At 50.0% G+C, this 23,609-nt stretch overlaps 1 protein-coding gene across 1 annotated transcript in view; it reads left to right on the top strand.

Moving 5' to 3' along the window:
• The window catches only part of LOC132386953 (chymotrypsin-like protease CTRL-1), a gene marked incomplete at its 5' end in the record, with an annotated part of 40,622 nt that overhangs the window by 9,791 nt on the left and 7,222 nt on the right, over positions 1-23,609 (top strand). The window contains 3 exons of the mRNA XM_059959308.1: positions 8,551-8,665; positions 12,243-12,405; positions 19,572-19,657. Of these exons, the coding sequence (XP_059815291.1) occupies positions 8,551-8,665; positions 12,243-12,405; positions 19,572-19,657 (364 nt within the window). The remainder of the gene's footprint in view (positions 1-8,550; positions 8,666-12,242; positions 12,406-19,571; positions 19,658-23,609) is intronic.

Genomic DNA, 23,609 nt, shown 5'->3' with positions numbered 1-23,609 from the left:
CCCTCCACACCGTCCCATCACACACTCCCGGGGTCAGACACAGAATGAATCTCCCTCCACACCGTCCCATCACACACACCCGGGGTCAGACACAGAGTGAATCTCCCTCCACACCGTCCCATCACACACTCCCGGGGTCAGACACAGAGTGAATCTCCCTCCACACCGTCCCATCACACACTCCTGGGGTCAGACACAGAGTGAATCTCCCTCCACACCGTCCCATCACACACTCCCGGGGTCAGACGCAGAGTGAATCTCCCTCCACACCGTCCCATTACACACTCCCGGGGTCAGACACAGAGTGAATCTCCCTCCACACCGTCCCATTACACACTCTCGGGGTCAGACACAGAGTGAATCTCCCTCCACACCGTCCCATCACGCACTCCCGGGGTCAGACACAGAGTGAATCTCCCTCCACACCGTCCCATCACACACTCCCGGGGTCAGACACAGAGTGAATCTCCCTCCACACCGTCCCATCACACACTCCCAGGGTCAAACACGGAGTGAATTTCCCTCCACACTGTCCCATCACACACTTCCAGGGTCAGACACAGAGTGAATCTCCCTCCACACTGTCTCATCACACACTCCCGGGGTCAGACACAGAGTGAATCTCCCTCCACATCGTCCCAACACACAGTCCAGGGGTTAGACACAGAGTGAATCTCCCTCCACACCTTCCCATCACACACTCCCGGGGTCAGACACAGAGTGAATCTCCCTCCACACCGTCCCATCACACACTCCCTGGTCTGACACAGAGTGAATCTGCCTCCACACTGTCCCATCACTCACTCCCGGGGTCAGACACAGAGTGAATCTCCCTCTACACCGTCCCATCACACACTCCCGGGGTCAGACACAAAGTGAATCTCCCTCCACACCGTCCCATCACACACTCCTGAGGTCAGACACAGAGTGAATCCCCTTCCACACCGTCCCATCACACACTCCCGGGGTCAGACACAGAGTGAATCTCCCTCCACACCGTCCCATCACACATTCCCGGGGTCAGACAAAGAGTGAATCCTCCACACCGTCCCATCACACACTCCCGGGGTCAGCCACAGAGTGAATCTCCCTCCACACCGTCCCATCGCACACTCCCGGGGTCAGACACAGAGTGAATCTCCCTCCACACCGTCCCATCACACACTCCCGGGGTCAGACACAGAGTGAATCTCCCTCCACACCATCCCATCACACACTCCCGGGGTCAGCCACAGAGTGAATCTCCCTCCACACCGTCCCATCACACACTCCCGGGGTCAGACACAGAGTGAATCTCCCTCCACACCGTCCCATCACACACACCCGGGGTCAGACACAGAGTGAATCTCCCTCCACACCGTCCCATCACACACTCCCGGGGTCAGACACAGAGTGAATCTCCCTCCACACCGTCCCATCACACACTCCTGGGGTCAGACACAGAGTGAATCTCCCTCCACACCGTCCCATCACACACTCCCGGGGTCAGACACAGAGTGAATCTCCCTCCACACCGTCCCATTACACACTCCCGGGGTCAGACACAGAGTGAATCTCCCTCCACACCATCCCATTACACACTCTCGGGGTCAGACACAGAGTGAATCTCCCTCCACACCGTCCTATCACGTGCTCCCGGGGTCAGACACAGAGTGAATCTCCCTCCACACCGTCCCATCACACACTCCCGGGGTCAGACACAGAGTGAATCTCCCTCCACTCCGTCCCATCACACACTCCTGGGGTCAGACACAGAGTGAATCTCCCTCCACACCGTCCCATCACACACTCCCGGGGTCAGACACAGAGTGAATCTCCCTCCACACCGTCCCATTACACACTCCCGGGGTCAGACACAGAGTGAATCTCCCTCCACACCATCCCATTACACACTCTCGGGGTCAGACACAGAGTGAATCTCCCTCCACACCGTCCCATCACGCACTCCCGGGGTCAGACACAGAGTGAATCTCCCTCCACACCGTCCCATCACACACTCCCGGGGTCAGACACAGAGTGAATCTCCCTCCACACCGTCCCATCACACACTCCCAGGGTCAAACACGGAGTGAATTTCCCTCCACACTGTCCCATCACACACTTCCAGGGTCAGACACAGAGTGAATCTCCCTCCACACTGTCTCATCACACACTCCCGGGGTCAGACACAGAGTGAATCTCCCTCCACATCGTCCCAACACACAGTCCAGGGGTTAGACACAGAGTGAATCTCCCTCCACACCTTCCCATCACACACTCCCGGGGTCAGACACAGAGTGAATCTCCCTCCACACCGTCCCATCACACAATCCCTGGTCTGACACAGAGTGAATCTCCCTCCACACTGTCCCATCACTCACTCCCGGGGTCAGACACAGAGTGAATCTCCCTCTACACCGTCCCATCACACACTCCCGGGGTCAGACACAAAGTGAATCTCCCTCCACACCGTCCCATCACACACTCCTGAGGTCAGACACAGAGTGAATCCCCTTCCACACCGTCCCATCACACACTCCCGGGGTCAGACACAGAGTGAATCTCCCTCCACACCGTCCCATCACACATTCCCGGGGTCAGACAAAGAATGAATCCTCCACACCGTCCCATCACACACTCCCTGGTCTGACACAGAGTGAATCTGCCTCCACACCGTCCCAGCACACACTCCCGGGGTCAGACACAGAGTGAATCTCCCTCCACACTGTCCCATCACACACTCCCGGGGTCAGACACAGAGTGAATCTCCCTCCACACCATCCATCACACACTCCCGGGGTCAGACAGAGTGAAACTCCCTCCGCACTGTCCCATCACACAGTCCAGGGGTCAGACACAGAGTGAATCTCCCTCCACACCGTCCCATCACACACTCCCGGGGTCAGACACAGAGTGAATCTCCCTCCACATTGTCCCATCACACACTCCCAGGGTCAGACAGAGTGAAGCTCCCTCCACACCATCCCATCACACAGTCCAGGGGTCAGACACAGAGGGAATCTCCCTCCACACCGTCCCATCACACACTCCCGGGATCAGACAGAGGGAATCTCCCTCCACACTGTCCCATCACACACTCCCGGGGTCAGACAGAGTGAAGCTCCCTCCACACCATCCCATCACACAGTCCAGGGGTCAGACACAGAGTGAATCTCCCTCCACACCGTCCCATCACACACTCCCGGGGTCAGACACAGAGTGAATCTCCCTCCACACCGTCCCATCACACACTCCCGGGGTCAGACACAGAGTGAATCTCCCTCCACACCGTCCCATCACACACTCCCGGGGTCAGACACAGAGTGAATCTCCCTCCACACCGTCCCATCACACACTCCCAGGGTCAGACACAGAGTGAATCTCCCTCCACACCGTCCCATCACACACTCCCGGGGTCAGACACAGAGTGAATCTCCCTCCACACCGTCCCATCACACACTCCCGGGGTCAGACACAGAGTGAATCTCCCTCCACACCGTCCCATCACACACTCCCGGGGTCAGACACAGAGTGAATCTCCCTCCACACCGTCCCATCACACACTCCCGGGGTCAGACACACAGTGAATCTCCCTCCACACCGTCCCATCACACACTCCCGGGGTCAGACACAGAATGAATCTCCCTCCACACCGTCCCATCACACACTCCCAGGGTCAGACACAGAGTGAATCTCCCTCCACACCGTCCCATCACACACTCCCAGGGTCAGACACAGAGTGAATCTCCCTCCACACCATCCCATTACACACTCTCGGGGTCAGACACAGAGTGAATCTCCCTCCACACCGTCCCATCACGCACTCCCGGGGTCAGACACAGAGTGAATCTCCCTCCACACCGTCCCATCACACACTCCCGGGGTCAGACACAGAGTGAATCTCCCTCCACACCGTCCCATCACACACTCCCAGGGTCAAACACGGAGTGAATTTCCCTCCACACTGTCCCATCACACACTTCCAGGGTCAGACACAGAGTGAATCTCCCTCCACACTGTCTCATCACACACTCCCGGGGTCAGACACAGAGTGAATCTCCCTCCACATCGTCCCAACACACAGTCCAGGGGTTAGACACAGAGTGAATCTCCCTCCACACCTTCCCATCACACACTCCCGGGGTCAGACACAGAGTGAATCTCCCTCCACACCGTCCCATCACACAATCCCTGGTCTGACACAGAGTGAATCTCCCTCCACACTGTCCCATCACTCACTCCCGGGGTCAGACACAGAGTGAATCTCCCTCTACACCGTCCCATCACACACTCCCGGGGTCAGACACAAAGTGAATCTCCCTCCACACCGTCCCATCACACACTCCTGAGGTCAGACACAGAGTGAATCCCCTTCCACACCGTCCCATCACACACTCCCGGGGTCAGACACAGAGTGAATCTCCCTCCACACCGTCCCATCACACATTCCCGGGGTCAGACAAAGAATGAATCCTCCACACCGTCCCATCACACACTCCCTGGTCTGACACAGAGTGAATCTGCCTCCACACCGTCCCAGCACACACTCCCGGGGTCAGACACAGAGTGAATCTCCCTCCACACTGTCCCATCACACACTCCCGGGGTCAGACACAGAGTGAATCTCCCTCCACACCATCCATCACACACTCCCGGGGTCAGACAGAGTGAAACTCCCTCCGCACTGTCCCATCACACAGTCCAGGGGTCAGACACAGAGTGAATCTCCCTCCACACCGTCCCATCACACACTCCCGGGGTCAGACACAGAGTGAATCTCCCTCCACATTGTCCCATCACACACTCCCAGGGTCAGACAGAGTGAAGCTCCCTCCACACCATCCCATCACACAGTCCAGGGGTCAGACACAGAGGGAATCTCCCTCCACACCGTCCCATCACACACTCCCGGGATCAGACAGAGGGAATCTCCCTCCACACTGTCCCATCACACACTCCCGGGGTCAGACACAGAGTGAATCTCCCTCCACACCGTCCCATCACACACTCCCGGGGTCAGACACAGAGTGAATCTCCCTCCACACCGTCCCATCACACACTCCCGGGGTCAGACACAGAGTGAATCTCCCTCCACACCGTCCCATCACACACTCCCGGGGTCAGGCACAGAGTGAATCTCCCTCCACACCGATCCATCACACGCTCCCGGGGTCAGGCACAGAGTGAATCTCCCTCCACACCGATCCATCACACACTCCCGGGGTCAGACACAGAGTGAATCTCCCTCCACACCGTCCCATCACACACTCACGGGGTCAGACACAGAATGAATCTCCCTCCACACCGTCCCATCACACACTCCCGGGGTCAGACACAGAGTGAATCTCCCACCACACCGTCCCATCACACACTCCCGGGGTCAGACACAGAGTGAATCTCCCTCCACGCCGTCCCATCACACACTCCCGGGGTCAGACACAGAGTGAATCTCCCTCCACACTGTCCCATCACACACTCCCGGGGTCAGACACAGAGTGAAGCTCCCTCCACACCGTCCCATCACACACTCCCGGGGTCAGACACAGAGTGAATCTCCCTCCACACCATCCCATCACGCACTCCCGGGGTCAGACACAGAGTGAATCTCCCTCCACACCGTCCCATCACACACACCCGGATCAGTTATAAAGTGAAACTCCCTCCCCACCGTCCCATCACACACTCCCGGGGTCAGACACAGAGTGAATCTCCCTCCACACCGTCCCATCACACACTCACGGGGTCAGACACAGAATGAATCTCCCTCCACACCGTCCCATCACACACTCCCGGGGTCAGACACAGAGTGAATCTCCCTCCACGCCGTCCCATCACACACTCCCGGGGTCAGACACAAAGTGAATCTCCCTCCACACCGTCCCATCACACACTCCCGGGGTCAGACACAGAGTGAATCTCCCTCCACGCCATCCATCACACACTCCCGGGGTCAGTCTACAATCCCCTCGTGTTTTAAGAAGGCAACGATAATCCCGGTGCCGAAGAAAAGCAAGGTGGCATGCCTGAATGACTATTGACCTGTGGCTCTAACATCAATTGCTATGAAGTGCTTCGAGCGATTGGTTATGGCACACATCAACCATAACCTACCGGTCAACCTCGACGCTTTGCAATTCGCCTAGCGGAGCAACAGGTCAATGGCAGATGCCATCTCTCTGGCACTACGTTCCTCCTTAGAACACCTGGAGAATAAAGACACATATGTAAGGCTCCTTTTCATCGACTACAGCTCTGCCTTTAATACCATCATTTCAAATAAACTGATTCCTAAGCTCCGGAACCTGGGGTCTTAGCACTCAGATCAGCAGCTGGATCTTCAACTTCCTCACAGACAGGACCCAGGCTGTAAAAATAGAGGACAAGCACTCCTCTACAATCACTCTGAGCACTGGTGCCCCACAAAGCTGTGTACTCAGCCCCCTGCTGTACTCACTGTACACCCATGATTGTGTAGCCAAGTTTCCATCAAACTCAATATATAAGTTTGCTGATGACACCACAATTGTAGGCCGTATCTTGGGTAATGATGAGTCTGAGTACAGAGAGGATATTAAGAACCTGGTGGCATGGTGCGAAGACAATAACCTATCCCTCAACGTCAGCAAGACGAAGGAATTGGTTGTTGACTTTAGAAGGAGTAGCGGACCGCACAACCCCATCTACATCGGTGGTGCGCAGATGCAACAGGTCAAAAGCTTTAAGTTCCTCGGGGTGAATATCACAAATGACCTGACTTGGTCTAACCAAGCAGAGTCCACTGCCAAGAAGGCCCACCAGCGCCTTTACTTCCTGAGAAAGCTGAAGAAATTTGGCCTGTCCCCTAAAACATTCACTAATTTTTATAGGTGCACCGTAGAAAGCATTCTTCTAGGGTGCATCACAACCTGGTATGGAAGTTGTCCTGTCCAAGACCGGAAGAAGCTGCAGAAGATCGTGAACATAGCCCAGCACACCACACAAACCAATCTTCCATCCTTTGACTCACTTTACACCACACGCTGTCGGAGCAGTACTGCCAGGATAATCAAGGACACGACCCACCCAGCCAAACACACTTTTTGTCCCACTTCCCTCTAGGAGAAGGTTCAGGAGCTTGAAGATTTCCTACGGCCAGATTTGGGAACAGCTTCTTTCCAACTTTGATAAGACTGCTGAACGGATCCTGACCCGGATCTGGACCGTATCTTCCAAATATCCGGACCTGACTTATACTACCTTACTTTCCCTTTTCTATTTTCTAATTATGATTTATAATTTAAATTTTTATTATATTTATTTCGATTTGTACTTCAGGAAGCGCGAAGCGCAGAATCAAATATCACTGTGATGATTGTACGCTCTAGTATTAATTGTTTGGTGACAATAAAGACACAGAGTGAATCTCCCTCCACACTGTCCCATCACACACTCCCGGGTCAGACACAGAGTGAAGCTCCCTCCACACCATCCCATCACACACTCCCGGGGTCAGACACAGAGTGAATCTCCCTCCACACCGTCCCATCACACACTCCCAGGGTCAGACACAGAGTGAATCTCCCTCCACACCATCCCATCACACACTCCCGGGGTCAGACACAGAGTGAATCTCCCTCCACACCATCCTATCACACACTCCCAGGGTCAGACACAGAATGAATCTCCCTCCACACCGTCCCATCACACACTCCTGGGGTCAGACACAGAGTGAATCTCCCTCCACACCGTCCCATCACACACTCCCAGGGTCAGACACAGAGTGAAACTCCCTCCACACCGTCCCATCACACACTCCTGGGGTCAGACACAGAGTGAAACTCCCTCCACACCGTCACATCACACACTCCCGGGGTCAGACACAGAGTGAATCTCCCTCCACGCCGTCCCATCACACACTCCCGGGGTCAGACACAGAGTGAATCTCCCTCCACACCGTCCCATCACACACTCCCGGGGTCAGACACAGAGTGAATCTCCCTCCACACTGTCCCATCACACACTCCCGGGGTCAGACACAGAGTGAAGCTCCCTCCACACCGTCCCATCACACACTCCTGGGGTCAGACACAGAGTGAATCTCCCTCCACACCGTCCCATCACACACTCCTGGGGTCAGACACAGAGTGAAACTCCCTCCACACCGTCCCATTACACACTCCCGGGGTCAGACACAGAGTGAATCTCCCTCCACACCGTCCCATCACACACTCCTGGGGTCAGACACAGAGTGAAACTCCCTCCACACCGTCCCATCACACACTCCTGGGGTCAGACACAGAGTGAATCTCCCTCCACACCGTCTCATCACACACTCCTGGGGTCAGACGCAGAGTGAAACTCCCTCCACACCGTCCCATTACACACTCCCGGGGTCAGACACACAGTGAATCTCCCTCCACACCGTCCCATCACACACTCCTGGGGTCAGACACAGAGTGAATCTCCCTCCACATCGTCCCAACACACAGTCCTGGGGTCAGACACAGAGTGAAACTCCCTCCACACCATCCTGTCACACACTCCCAGCGTCAGACAGTGATGCATCTTCAATGTTTGTCTCTCTCTTCTCAGAATGGAAATTCCATGGGTGCCGGCTCCATCATTTCCCAGAAGTGGATCCTCACAGCAGCTCACAACCTCTTTGACGACCGGCTTATTAGCCCGGCAGATGTTCAGGTCTTTGTTGGTATGTTCCTCCTTGGTCTGCCTGTGCCTCCTGTTCCCTCTCACTCTCTCCATCCCTGGCTCCTGGACTAGGTTTTCCCCACCCACATGAGATGAGCCTGTGCGAAGTCTGTCTGTTCCGTTACCATTCTTCAAACTGCTCCTGAGGCAATATCGCCCCCCCCCCCACCACCACCATCCTTGGGTAGGGAGAGTGGTGCTGTTCTCAGTCTCCAGGTCTGATCTTACCAATGTCCTATGGAACTGAGGCACAACCTCAGAACTGTGTATTCGATCCCCTCCCAATAAACCATCACATTTTCTGATCTTTCCTAGCTACTGGCTCTCCCCGTTTAGTCAATAGTCAAAACCAATTGGGTTCTGAATTGTTTCTCTTGGTCCTTCCTGATTACTTGCTTTTCCCTCTTAGCAGACTTTCAAAATTCCGCAGGAGTTAAATGTTTCTCTCAAGCTCTCCTGGTTACTTGCTCATCCTCATTATTCAGCTGCTGAAATCAATTAGGATCCTAAAAGTTTAATTCCTCCTTTCATTATGTCCTGCTCTCCCTGCTACACAGAGAGAATACACTGCTGGACCATATACTGTATATTTACCTCAGGGTTTCCTGATTTCTTTCACATCTCCCTTACTTACTCAACTGTCGAAAGCCTCCCGGGTTCTTAAATGTTTCATTCAGCTTTCTGATAACTTGCTTCCCCGCTTAGCTGACTGTTAAAAGGCTTCAAATACTCCACATTTAGACTGTCCAAATCCCTCTGGACCTTCAACATTTCCCTCAAATTTTCTTAAATTCCTACTCTGCTTGCTTACCATCCTCAGGATGATAAATATTGTTTTCAATCTTTCCTAGTGAAATGTGGTCTCTGCTGGATAGTCTATTTCCCTCAAGCTATCCTGATTACAACTACTGCACTTACTCAATTGTCATAAACCCCTCAAGGTCATAAATATTTCACTCAACTTTCTTGATTATTTCTTCTGCTTAGTAGACTGTCAACACCCCACCCCACCCCCAGGGTCTTAAATATTTCAACTTTCTTCATTACATGCTCCACCTGCTTAACAGGCTGTTAAAATCTGAGGTCTTCAGGATTTCATTCTTCTTTTCCTGATTTCCAGCTCTCCTTGATTTCTGAGCTGTCAAAAGCCATTGGGGTCTTCAATGATTACTTCCCACCCCCACTTAGTCTGTCAAACCCCCTCAGAATCTTCAATATTTCACTCAGTTTTCCTGATTGCATACTCCCTGCTTAGCAGACTACCAGAACACAGAGTTTTAAATGTTTCTCTCAATTTTTCCCAGTTAGTTGGTCTCCCCGCCTAGCAGTCTGTCAAAACCTTTCAGGGTCTTCAATATTTCCTTCAATTTTTCCTGATTTCTAGCTTACTAGACTGTTGAAACTGCCCAGGATGTTAAGTGTTTCCCTCAGTCTTTCCCACTGAAGTGCTGTCCCTGCTTGGCCGATTGTCTAACCCTAATGTTTCACGCAAGCTTTCCTCTTATCCACTCTGTTTACTCAGCTGTTGTAACCCCTCAGCACTTTAAATGCTTCAGTTTTCTAATTGCTTACTAACACATTTAGCCGACTCTCAAAATCCCTCAGGGTTTTTAAAATTTCACTCAGTCTTTCCCGATTTCCTGCTCTCTCCTCTTAGCAGTCTGTCAGAACATCTTAATTTTAAATCTTGACCCCAGTCTGTCCTGATGACTTGCTTCCAATGCTTATACTGTCAGAATCCCTCATGGTCTTAAATGTTTTATTTTCTCGATTACTTGCTTTCCTGCACTTAGCAGACTGTTGGATCCTCTCAGAATTTTAAACGATTCTCCCAGCTTTCTTGGTTACTTGCACAACCAGTAGGCAGACAATTCAAATCCTTCTGGATCATAAATATTTATTCCAATCTTTCCAGATCAGTTGCTCTTCCTGCTTAGCAGACTGTTTAAACAGAATCAGAATCAGGTTTATTATCACTGGCATGTTAACTTAGCAGCAGAAGTTCAATGCAATACACAATCTAGCAGAGAGAGTTAAAATAACAATAAATAAAATAACACATAATAAATAAACAAGTAAATCAATTATGTATATTGAATAGATTATTAAAAAATGTGCAAAAACAGATATACTGTATATTAAAAAAGTGAGGTATTGCCCAAAGTTTCAAAGTCCATTTGGGAATCGGATGGCAGAGGGGAAGAAGCTGTTCCTGAATCACTGAGTGTGTGTCTTCAGGCTTCTGTATCTCCTACCTGATGGTAACAGTGAGAAAAGGGCATGCCCTGGGTGCTGGAGCTCCTTAATAATGGATGCTACCTTTCTGAGACACCGCTCCCTAAAGATGTCCTGGGTACTTTGCAGGCTAGTGCCCAAGATGGAGCCGACTAGATGTACAACCCTCTGTAGCCTCTTTTGGTCCTGTGCAGTAGCCCCTCCACACCAGACAATGATGCAGCCTATCAGAATGCTCTCCACTGTACAACTTTAGAAGTCTTTGAGTGTATTTGTTGACAAAGATTTCACTCTATCTTTCCTGATTTTCTGCTCTTCCCGCTACCCAGGGTATAAAAATCCTGTTGGACTTTAAATGTTTCTCTCAAGCTTTTCTGCTTACTTAAACACACCGCTTATTCAACTGTCTAAAACTCGGCAGGAGTATAAATGTTATCACTGAACTTTCCTGATTACTTGCTTTCTCCGCTTAGCAGACTATGGAAAAGATTCAGGATCTGAAATCTGTCCATCAACATTCTTGGTTACTTGCACTGTCTACATAGTAGAAAATCAGGATCTCAAATGTTTCTTTTGATCTTTTCTGATTAACTGTGTTCCCTGCTTATCAGACTATCAGAATGTCTTAGGATCTTTACTGTCTCCTCAATATTTGCTGATTTCAGTTTTCCCTGCTTAGTAGACGGTCTTAACCAACAAGAGTGTTAAATGCTATTATTTAGCCTTTCTTGATCATTTGTTCTTCCCACTTAATATGCAAACACATCTCAGGTTGTTAAATGATTATATCAAAATCCTTTTGAATGAAGTGCTGTCCTTGCTAGGCAGACTGTCAAAACACTGCTGGCTGTAAGTGTTTCTCTCTGCTTCCCTAATTACATACCCACCTCGCTTACACACCAGTTTCAAAACACTCAAGATATTAAATGTTATCACTCAGCTTTCCTGATTATGTCTTCTCTCTTTTTAGCAGTCTGTTGAAAGCCCCTGAGGATGTTTCACTCAATCCTTACAAATTAAGTGTGGTCCTTGCCAGGCAGACAGTCAAAACCCAGCTGGCCTATTATAGTTTTTCACAACCTTTTCTCAGTACTTCTACTTAATCAACTGTTGAAAGCCCCTCAGCATCTTAAATGCTTCTGTCAGCCCTTCTCAATTACTTGCAGTCCCACTTAGCAAGATGTTAGCCTCCTCAGGATCTAAATGCTCTGTCCAGTCCCCACACGAAGTGTGTAACCCACACTTCGGAGACAACCCCAGTCTGTCCAGCCATTTCTTATCATATTTCCCCATTTCCCATAATCCGTCAGTACGTTTTCCCAGGATGGGATTTGTCGTTACAGGAGAGTTGAAAAGACGGAGCAAGAATTCAAATGCAAAGGAGGTCACGGAACTTCACGTCCATCCTTCATACAATAACACGCGTGCTAGTCTCACTGCAGATTATTCCTACGACATTGGTCTTCTGCGCTTGAAGGAGGATTTACAGTTTAATGACAAAATCAGGTCAGGAAACCTGTGTCTGACACTGGGAGTGTGTGATGGGACAGAGTGGAGGGAAATTCACTCTGTGTCTGACCCCGGGAGTGAGTGATGGGACAGAGAGGAGGGAAATTCACTCTGTGTCTGACCCCGGGAGTGTGTGATGGGACAGAGTGGAGGGAAATTCACTCTGTGTCTGACCCCGGGAGTGAGTGATGGGACAGAGTGGAGGGAAATTCACTCTGTGTCTGACCCCGGGAGTGAGTGATGGGACAGAGTGGAGGGAAATTCACTCTGTGTCTGACCCCGGGAGTGTGTGATGGGACAGAGTGGAGGGAAATTCACTCTGTGTCTGACCCCGGGAGTGAGTGATGGGACAGAGTGGAGGGAAATTCACTCTGTGTCTGACCCCGGGAGTGAGTGATGGGACAGAGTGGAGGGAAATTCACTCTGTGTCTGACCCCGGGAGTGAGTGATGGGACAGAGTGGAGGGAAATTCACTCTGTGTCTGACCCCGGGAGTGAGTGATGGGACAGAGTGGAGGGAAATTCACTCTGTGTCTGACCCTGGGAGTGTGTGATGGGACAGAGTGGAGGGAGATTCACTCTGTGTCTGACCCCGGGAGTGAGTGATGGGACAGAGTGGAGGGACATTCACTCTGTGTCTGACCCCGGGAGTGTGTGATGGGACAGTGTGGAGGGAGATTCACTCTGTGTCTGACCCCGGGAGTGAGTGATGGGACAGAGTGGAGGGAAATTCACTCTGTGTCTGACCCCGGGAGTGTGTGATGGGACAGAGTGGAGGGAAATTCACTCTGTGTCTGACCCCGGGAGTGAGTGATGGGACAGAGTGGAGGGAAATTCACTCTGTGTCTGACCCCGGGAGTGAGTGATGGGACAGAGTGGAGGGAAATTCACTCTGTGTCTGACCCCGGGAGTGTGTGATGGGACAGAGTGGAGGGAAATTCACTCTGTGTCTGACCCCGGGAGTGAGTGATGGGACAGAGTGGAGGGAAATTCACTCTGTGTCTGACCCCGGGAGTGAGTGATGGGACAGAGTGGAGGGAAATTCACTCTGTGTCTGACCCCGGGAGTGAGTGATGGGACAGAGTGGAGGGAAATTCACTCTGTGTCTGACCCCGGGAGTGAGTGATGGGACAGAGTGGAGGGAAATTCACTCTGTGTCTGACCCTGGGAGTGTGTGATGGGACAGAGTGGAGGGAAATTCACTCTGTGTCTGACCCCGGGAGTGAGTGATGGGACAGAGTGGAGGGACATTCACTCTGTGTCTGACCCCGGGAGTGTGTGATGGGACAGTGTGGAGGGAGATTCACTCTGTGTCTGACCCCAGGAGTGTGTAATGGGACGGTGTGGAGGGAAATTCACTCTGTGTCTGACCCCGGGAGTGTGTGATGGGACGGTGTGGAGGGAGATTCACTGTGTGTCTGACCCCGGGAGTGTGTGATGGGACGGTGTGGAGGGAGATTCACTGTGTGTCTGACCCCGGGAGTGTGTGATGGGACGGTGTGGAGGGAGATTCACTGTGTGTCTGACCCCGGGAGTGTGTGATGGGACAGTGTGGAGGGAGATTCACTGTGTGTCTGACCCCAGGAGTGTGTGATGGGACGGTGTGGAGGGAGATTCACTCTGTGTCTGACCCATAAGATATAAGAGCAGAATTAGACCATTCAGCCCATCAAATCTGCTCTGCCATTCCATCATTGCTGACTTGGATTCCACCTAATCTCATACAATTACCTTCTTGCCAAATCCTTTGATGCCCTGACCGATCAGGAAACTATCATCTTCCACCTTTAATATACGCACAGACTTGGCTTTCACCATAGTCTGTGGCAGAGCATTCCATAGATTTACTACTCCCTGGCTAAAAGAGTTCCTCCCAGAATCATCCTTGTGCACCTTGTGGAGCAGATATGGAAACAGATCCTGGAAAGGTGTAATAACAACAGAGTTGTTGTGATGGGAGAATTAAATTTCCAAAATATCGATTGGCATCTCCCTAGAGCAAGGGGTTCAGATGGGGTGGAGTTTGTTAGGTGTGTTCAGGAAGGTTTTGTTGACACAATATGTAGATAAGCCTACAAGAGGAGAGGCTGTACTTGATCTGGTATTGGGAAATGAACCTGATCAGGTGTCAGATCTCTCAGTGGGAGAGCATTTTAGAGATAGTGATCATAATTCTATCTCCTTTCCAATAGCATTGGAGAGAGGTAGGAACAGACAAGTTAGAAAAGCGTTTAATTCAAATAAGAGGAATTATGACGCTATCAGGCAGGAAATTGGAAGCTTAAATTGGAAACAGATGTTCTCAGGGAAATATACAGAAGAAATATGGCAAACGTTCAGGGGATATTTGTGTGGAGTTCCGCACAGGTACATTCCAATGAGACAGGGAAGTTATGGTAGGGTACAGGAACCGTGGTGTACGAAGGCTGTAATAAATCTAGTCAAGAAGAAAAGAAAAGCTTACAAAAGGTTCAGAGAGCTAGACAACGTTAGAGATCTAGAAGATTATAAGGCTTACAGGAAAGCGTTTAATAAGGAAATTAGGAGAGCAAGAAGGGGCCATGGGAAGGCCTTGGCGAGCAGGATTAAGGAAAATCCCAAGGTATTCTACAAGTATGTGAAGAGCAAGAGGATAAGACGTGAAAGAGTAGGACTTATCAAGTGTGACAGTGGGAAAGTGTGTATGGAACCAGAGGAAATAGCAGAGGTACTTAATGAATACTTTACTTCAGTATTCACTATGTAAAAGGATCTTGGCGATTGTAGGGATGACTTGCAGCAGACTGAAAAGCTTGAGCATGTAGATATTAAGGAAGAGGATGTGCTGGAGCTTTTGGAAAGCATCAAGTTGGATAAGTCACCAGAACTGGATGAAATGTACCCCAGGCTACTGTGGGAGGCGAGGGAGGAGATTGCTGAGCCTCTGGCGATGATCTTTGCATCATCAATGGGGACAGGAGAGGTTCCGGAGGATTGGAAGGTTGTGGATGTTGTTCCTTTATTCAAGAAAGGGAGTAGGGATAGCCCAGGAAGCTATAGACAGTGAGTCTTACCTCAGTGGTTGGTAAGTTGATGGAGAAGATCATGAGAGGCAGGATTTATGAACATTAGGAGAGGTGTAAAATGATTAGGAATTGTCAGCATGGCTTTGTTAAGGGCAGGTTGTGCCTTGCGAGCCTGATTGAATTTTTTTGAAGATGTGACTAAACTGATGAAGGAAGAGCAGTAGATGTAGTGTATATGGATTTCAGCAAGGCATTTGATAAGGTACCCCATGCAAGACTTATAGAGAAAGTAAGAAGGAGGCATGGAATCCAAGGGGACATTGCTCTGTGGATCCAGAACTGGCTTGCACACAGAAGGCAAAGGGTGGTTGTAGACGGGTCATATTTTGCATGGAGGCCAGTGACCAGTGGTGTGCCTCAGGGTTCTGTTCTGGGACCCTTATTCTTTGTGATTTTTATAAATGACCTGGATGAGGAAGTGAGGGATGGGTTAGTAAGTTTGCTGATGACAGTAAGGTTGGAGGTGTTGTGGATAGTGTGGAGGGCTGTCAGAGGTTACAACAGGACATTGATAGGATGCAAACCTGGGCTGAGAAGTGGCAGATGGAGTTCAACCCATGTAAGTGTGAAGTGGTTCACTTTGGTAGGTCAAATATGATGGGAGAATATAGGAAACAATCTTTCCACATCCACTTGCTCGAGGCCTTCCAATATTTGATAGCTTTTGATGAGATCCTCCCTCATTTTCCTAAACTCCAGTGACTACAGGCCCAGAGCCCATACGGAAGTCTCATCACAGCCTTTTCACCCTTGCAGTTTCTTAACTCTATCCTTGATGGTGGAAGGCTGGTGCCGGTGATGCACTGGGCAGTTCTCACTATCCGTTGTAGACCCTTCCTGTCTGCCACAGTGCAGTTTCCATCCCAACCAGTGATGCAGCTTGTTAGGATGCTCTCTACTGCTCATCTGTAGAATGACATGAGTAAAGATGTCCAAAGTCCATTTCTCAGCAGCCTCTTCAGAAAAGAGAGGCTTTCGTGAGCAGTCTTGCCTGTTTAGGACTCTTGAGCCAAAGACTCAGCTCTCCTCTCAAATACTGACAATGGCCGCTCCGACAACGGCTTAAACCCAACATCCATTTATTGGCGCTTGCTTGTGCCCACTTACCCCATGACCTCAAGCCTACCAAATACCCTGACTGCCCCGTTCGCTTTTTCAAATCTTGCTCCCAAGATACACAACCCAACTGCTCTTTGTGATCTGAAGCCTGCAGAGTGTCCGGACTCACCCCGTTCACTTCTTCAAATCTTGTTCTCGCATCAAATGTAAAGATACAGTGGACCGTTAAGGCAGGACCCGTAATCGTGCTCAGGGACAGAGAGATCTTGTGTGGCAAGTCTACGGCTCCCTGAAAGTGGCCACGCAGGTAGACAGGGTGGTAAAGAAGGCATACGGCAAGCTTGCCTTCATTGGATGGGGGGCTGACAGTAACAATCGGGAAGTCATCCTGTAACTGAATAAAACTTGGAGGGTTGGGGACAGTTCTGGTCCCTCATTGCAGGAAGATGAATCACCGCAATACATCAAAGGCACATCCCCCTCCACCATCAACACAGGAGGCTCTGCCTCAAAAAGGCAATGTCCATCAGCAAAGATCCCACTATCTGGGCCATGTCATCTTCTCCCAGCTCATATCAGGCAGGAGTCCCACACCACTCGGTTCAGAAACAGTGACTTCCCTTCAGCCATTTGGTTCCTGAACCAACAGGCACAATTCTAATCACTACCTCAGTACACCACTTTGCACCACAATAATCTTTGTTTACGGTCTAAGTGTGTTCCTTTCTTGTCGAACCTAGAAGCCATGAGGTAATGTTGCAGCTCTATAAACCCTGGGTGGACCAGACTTGAGTTCAGTTCTAGTCAACTCATTACAGGAAGGATATGGAGCTTTAGAGAGGGTGCAGAGGAGATTTACCAGCATGCTGTCCGGATTAGAGAGGGTGCAGAGGAGATTTACCAGCATGCTGTCCGGATTAGAGAGGGTGCAGAGGAGATTTACCAGGATGCTGTCCGGATTATAGAGGGTGCAGAGGAGATTTACCAGGATGCTGCCTGGATTAGAGAGGGTGCAGAGGAGATTTACCAGGATGCTGTCCGGATTAGAGAGGGTGCAGAGGAGATTTACCAGGATGCTGTCTGGATTAGAGAGGGTGCAGAGGAGATTTACCAGCATGCTGTCCGGATTATAGAGGGTGCAGAAGAGATTTACCAGGATGCTGTCCGGATTATAGAGGGTGCAGAGGAGATTTACCAGATTGCTGTCTGGATAAGAGAGGGTGCAGAGGAGATTTACCAGGATGCTGCCTGGATTAGAGAGTGTGCAGAGGAGATTTACCAGGATGCTGTCCGGATTAGAGAGGGTGCAGAGGAGATGTACCAGCATGCTGCCTGGATTAGAGAGGGTGCAGAGGAGATTTACCAGCATGCTGTCCGGATTAGAGAGGGTGCAGAGAAGATTTACCAGTATGCTGTCCGGATTAGAGAGGGTGCAGAGGAGATTTGCCAGGATGCTGCCTGGATTAGAGAGGGTGCAGAGGAGATTCACCAGGACGCTGCCTGGATTAGAGAGGGTGCAGAGGAGATTTACCAGGATGCTGCCTGGATTAGAGAGGGTGCAGAGGAGATGTACCAGCATGCTGTCCGGATTAGAGAGGGTGCAGAGGAGATGTACCAGCATGCTGTCCGGATTAGAGAGGGTGCAGAGGAGATTTACCAGGATGCTGTCTGGATTAGAGAGGGTGCAGAGGAGATTTACCAGGATGCTGTCTGGATTAGAGAGGGTGCAGAGGAGATTTACCAGGATGCTGTCTGGATTAGAGAGGGTGCAGAGGAGATTTACCAGGATGCTGTCTGGATTAGAGAGGGTGCAGAGGAGATTTACCAGGATGCTGTCCGGATTAGAGAGGGTGCAGAGGAGATTTACCAGGATGCTGTCTGGATTAGAGAGGGTGCAGAGGAGATTCACCAGGATGCTGCCTGGACTAGAGAGGGTGCAGAGGAGATTTACCAGGATGCTGTCCGGATTAGAGAGGGTGCCTTACGAAGACGGGTTGAGCGAGTGAGGGTTTTCTCCTTGGAGTGAAGGAGGTAACTTGATAGAGGTGTACAAGCTGATAGAATGGACAGCCAGAGACTTTTTCCTCCAGGGCAGAACAACTAATTCGGTGGGGGCATAACTGGAGGGAAATATAGGGGAGGATTTCAGAGGTAGGTTTCTTTACCCAGAGAGCGGTGGGTGCGTGGAACACCCTGCCAGGGATGGTGGCAGAGGCAAATGTAATAGGGGCGTTTAAGAGACTCTGAGATAGGCCGATGGATGAAGGACAAATGGAGGCTGTACGCGAGGGAGGCACTGGATTGATCTTGGAGCTCAGCACTACATCGCGGGCCAAGGGCCAGTGCTGCGGTTTACCGTTCTACGTTCTGCAGAAACCAAAGCCATGAAGAAGAAATAAATTTTGCATGATATATATATAATTCCTGTCTTTCTTGTGTGTCTGACGCAATGCGCCTGTGATGCTGCCAGGAAATGTTTCATTGACCTCTGCATGTGCTTGTGACAGTAAACCCGACTTTGCGGATGTGGAGAGGGTGCAGGAGAGCCCCACCAGGATGCTGCCTGCACTAGAGGGCGTGAGCTGGAAGGAGAGGGTGAACAAACATGGGTAGTTTACTCTGGAGCAGCGGAGGCCGAGCGGAGACCTGACAGAGGTTATCAGATTATGAGAGGCTCCAGGGTTGAAACGTCTAACACTAGAGGGCATGTATTTAAGGTGATTGGGGTAAGTTTAGTGGAGATGTGTGGGGCAAGTGCATTTACACTGACAGCAGTGGGTACCAATGGTGGTGGTGGAGGCAGATGTGACAGAGGGGTTTGAGAGACAGAGAGGCACATGAACGTACTGGGAATGGAGGGGTATAGAAACTGTGTGGGCAGAGGGGATTGCATTGGCTAGGGGTTTAATTATGTTTAACATGGTCGGTGGGTGGGAGGGCTTGTTCTGTCCTGTGCATTCTATGTAAGACATGTCTAGGGGGTTGCCAGGATGGATTTGTTGCTATGAGAACTGACCACGCTTCTCCATCCCTTTCACAGGCCTGTCTGTCTACCCTGCTCTAAGGAAGTCTTCGAATTTCTCCCGGCACCAGAGGGTGACTGGGCAGACCAGTGCTCTTACCAAGGTAGGGAGCCGAGGGAATACAGGGATAATGCGAGTGAGTGATGGATGGTGTAGGTGGAGATTCACTCAGTGTCTGACCCCGGGAGTGTGTGATGGGACGGTGTGGAGGGAGATTTACTCTGTGTCTGACCCCCGGGAGTGTGTGATGGGACGGTGTGGAGAGAGCTTCACTCAGTGTCTGACCCCGGGAGTGTGTGATGGGACGGTGTGGAGGGAGATTCACTCAGTGTCTGACCCCGGGAGTGATTGATGGGATGGTGTGGAGGGAGCTTCACTCAGTGTCTGACCCCGGGAGTGTGTGATGGGACGGTGTGGAGGGAGATTCACTCTCTGTCTGACCCCGGGAGTGTGTGATGGGACGGTGTGGAGGGAGATTCACTCTGTGTCTGACCCGGGGAGTGTGTGATGGGACGATGTGGAGGGAGATTCACTCTGTGTCTGACCCCGGGAGTGTGTGATGGGACGGTGTGGAGGGAGATTCACTCTGTGTCTGACCCCGGGAGAGTGAGTAAGTGAGGGAGTGTTCCAGAGCTGCTCAGCACAGAAACAGACCCTTCAAACCCCTCTGGTCCATCCTGGTCGATTTCTAGTCAAGCTCATCCCATTTCCTCACGTGTAACCTCTATCCCTTTGAACCTTTTGTCTCCATCTGCCTATCCAGATACCTCTTCAATTTTGTTAATGTCCCTGCCTCAACCACTTCCTCTGGTAGCTCGTTTGTAGAGAAATTTCCCCTCAGTTTCCGACTAAATCTCCCCCTTCTCACCTTAAACCTGTGCCCTCTTGTTCTTGGCTCCCCAACCCTCAGGGTAAAAGACTGTACATTTGCCCTGTGTGTTCCTTATGACTTTATACTTGTCATCAGTGTCCTGCACTCCAAGGAATAAAGTCCCAGATCTCTCCTTAATTCAGTCCCTCAAGACCCAGCAACATCCTTGCAAATTCCCTCTGCATACTTTTCCAGCTTAATGGCATCTTTCCTTTAGCAAGGTGACCAAAACTGACATCTTGTGCAGCTGTAACAGGACCATAAGCATAGGAGATAGAAGATAATTAGGCCATTCAGCCCATCGAGTCTGCTCTGCCATTTTGACATGGCTGATCCATTTTCCCTCCCAACCCCATTCTCTACTGTCTCCTTGTAACCTTTTATGCCCTGACTAATCAAGAACGTATCAACCTCCACCTTCAATATACCCAGTGACTTTGCCTCCACAGCCTCTGAGGCAATGAATTCCACAGATTCACCACCCTCTGCCTAAAGAAATTCCTCCTCATCTCCATTCAAAATCAAAACAGACGTCCCTCTGTTCTGCGGCTGTGCTCTCTGGTCCTAGAGTCCCCCAGTAGAGGAAACATTCTCTCCATATCCACTCTGTCTAAGCCTTTCAACAATCAATGAAATCCTCCCTCATTCTTATAAACTCCAGCGTGTACAAGCCCAGAGCCATAAGATGTTCCCTATATGCTAACTCTTTCATTCCTAGAATGCTTCTTGTGAACCTCCTCTGGACCCTCTCCAATGTCATCTCAACCTTTCTTAGCTAAGTGGCCCAAAACTGCTGACAACACTCTCAGTGAGGCCTTACCAGTGCCTTCTAAAGCCTCAGTGTTATATCCTTGTTTTTACAACACATTCTCGTCTTGTCAAAATCAACGCTAACATTGCATTGCCTTCCTTGCCTCCGACCCAAGCCACAAATGAATGTTAGAAAATCATGCACAAGGGCTCCCTTGCACCTCAGATTTTTGAATTTTCTGCTCGTTTAAAAAATAGTCTACGTGGTTGTTTCTTCTACCAAAGTGCATGACCGTACTCTTCCCACAACTGTATTCCATCTGCCATTTTCCCATTCTCCTAATCTGTCTAAAGTCCTTCTGCAGATTCACTGCTTCCTCAACATACTTGCCTCGTCGCCTACCTTCATTTCATCCTCAAACCTGGCCACAGAGCCATCAATTCCAACATCCAAATCATTGACATACAACGTAGAAGGAAACGATCCCTGTGGTGCACCACTGGTCACTGACAGCCAACCAGAAAAGGCTCCCTTTATTCCCACTCTTTGCTTCCTGCCGATCAACCAATCCTCTGTCCAAGCTGGTACCTTTCCTGTAATACCACGGGCTCTTATCTTGTTAAGCAACTTCACGTGCAGCACTTTATCAAAAGCCGTCTGAAAATTTAAGTATGCAACATCCACCGATTCTCCTTTGTCTATCCGGCTTGTTATTTCCTCAAAGAATTCCGACAGATTTGTCAGGCAAGATTTCCCCTTAAGGACACCATGATGACTACGGTCTATTTTATCATGTGTCCCAAATACCCCTGAGATGTGATTCTTAACAACTGACTCCACATCGTCCCAGCCACTGAGGTCAAGATAAATGGCCTATAATTTTCTTTCTTCTGCCTCTCTCCCTGGTTGAAGAGTGAAATGAAATTTGCGATTTTCCAGTCCTCCAGAACCATTCTCGAAACTAATGCTTCCTCTTTCTCGAGCTGTCTTTTTCAGAACCCTGGGGTGTACCCATCAGGTCTGGGTGACTAATTTATCTTCAGACCTTTCAGCTTCTTAACGTCTCCCTAGTAATAGCAATTGCACACACTTCTGCCCCCTGACACTCTCAAACTTCCGGCATAATGTTAGTGTCTTCCACAGTGAAGATAGATGCAAAATCATTAGAAAGAGGTGACATAGGATTGGAAGGTGCACAATCTTTATGGGTTGAGCTAAGAAATCGCAGGGATAAAAGGACCCTGCTGGCTGTTATCTACAGGCCTCCAAACAGCTGCAGTGATGTGGACTACAAATTAAAACAGGAAATAGAAAAGGCTTGCCAGAAGGGTAGTGTTATGATAATTGTGGGGATTTTAACATGCCAGTGGATTGGGAAAATCAGGTCGGCACTGGATCTCAAGAGAGAGAATTTGTAGAATGTCTATGAGATGGGTTTTTAGAACAGCTTGTTGTTGAGCCCACTAGGGGATCGGCTGTACTGGATTGGGTATTGTGTAATGAACCAGAGATGAGTAGAGAAATTGAGGTGAAGGAACCCTTAGGAGACAGTGATCACAACATGATTGAGTTCACTGTGATCGAGAAAGAGAAGCCAAAATCCGGTGTCGATATTTCATTGTGGAGTAAAGGGAATTACAGTGGCATGAGAGAGGAACTGGCCAAGGTTGACTGGAGAGGGACTCTAGCGGGAAGGACGGCAGAGCAGCAGTGGCTGGAGTTTATATGAGAAGTGAGGAAAGCGCAAGACAGATATATTCCAAAAAAGAAGAATTTTTCAAATGGAAAAAAGATGCAACTGTGGCTGACGAGAAGTCAAAGCCAAAGTAAAAGCAAAGGAGAGGGCATACAAGGAAGAAAAAATTAGTGGGAAGACAGTGGATTGGGAAGTTTTTAAAAGCTTACAAAAGGAAACTAAGAAGGTCATTAAGAGGGAAAAGATGAACTATGAAAGGAAGCTAGCAAATAATATCAAAGAGGATACTAAAAGCTTTTTTGAGTATATAAAGAGTAAAAGACAGGTGAGAGTAGATATAGGACTGATAGAAAATGATGCTGGAGAAATTGCAATGGGAGATAAGGAAATGAGGAGGAACTGAGCGAGTCTTCACTGAGGAAGACGTCAGCAATATACCGGACATTCAAGGGTGTCAGGGAAGAGGAGTGTGCGCAGTCACAATTATGACAGAGAAAGCACTCAGGAAGCTGAAGAGCCTAGGGGTAGATAAATCTCCTGGACCAGATGAAATGCACCCTCGTGTTCTGAAGGAAGTAGCAGTGGAGATTGCGTTGACATTAGCAATGATCTTTCAAAAGTCGATAGATTCTGACCTGGTTCCGGAGGACTGGAAGATTGCAAATGCCGCTCCGCTATTTAAGAAGGGGGCAAGGAAGCAAAAAAGAAATTATAGACCTGTTAGCTTGACATCGACG

Source organism: Hypanus sabinus, unplaced genomic scaffold (genome assembly GCF_030144855.1).
Source record: "Hypanus sabinus isolate sHypSab1 unplaced genomic scaffold, sHypSab1.hap1 scaffold_1413, whole genome shotgun sequence".
Taxonomy (NCBI): domain Eukaryota; kingdom Metazoa; phylum Chordata; class Chondrichthyes; order Myliobatiformes; family Dasyatidae; genus Hypanus; species Hypanus sabinus.
The sequence above is the reverse complement of the archived record's forward strand: the minus strand, read 5'-3'. Positions and strand labels throughout refer to the sequence as shown.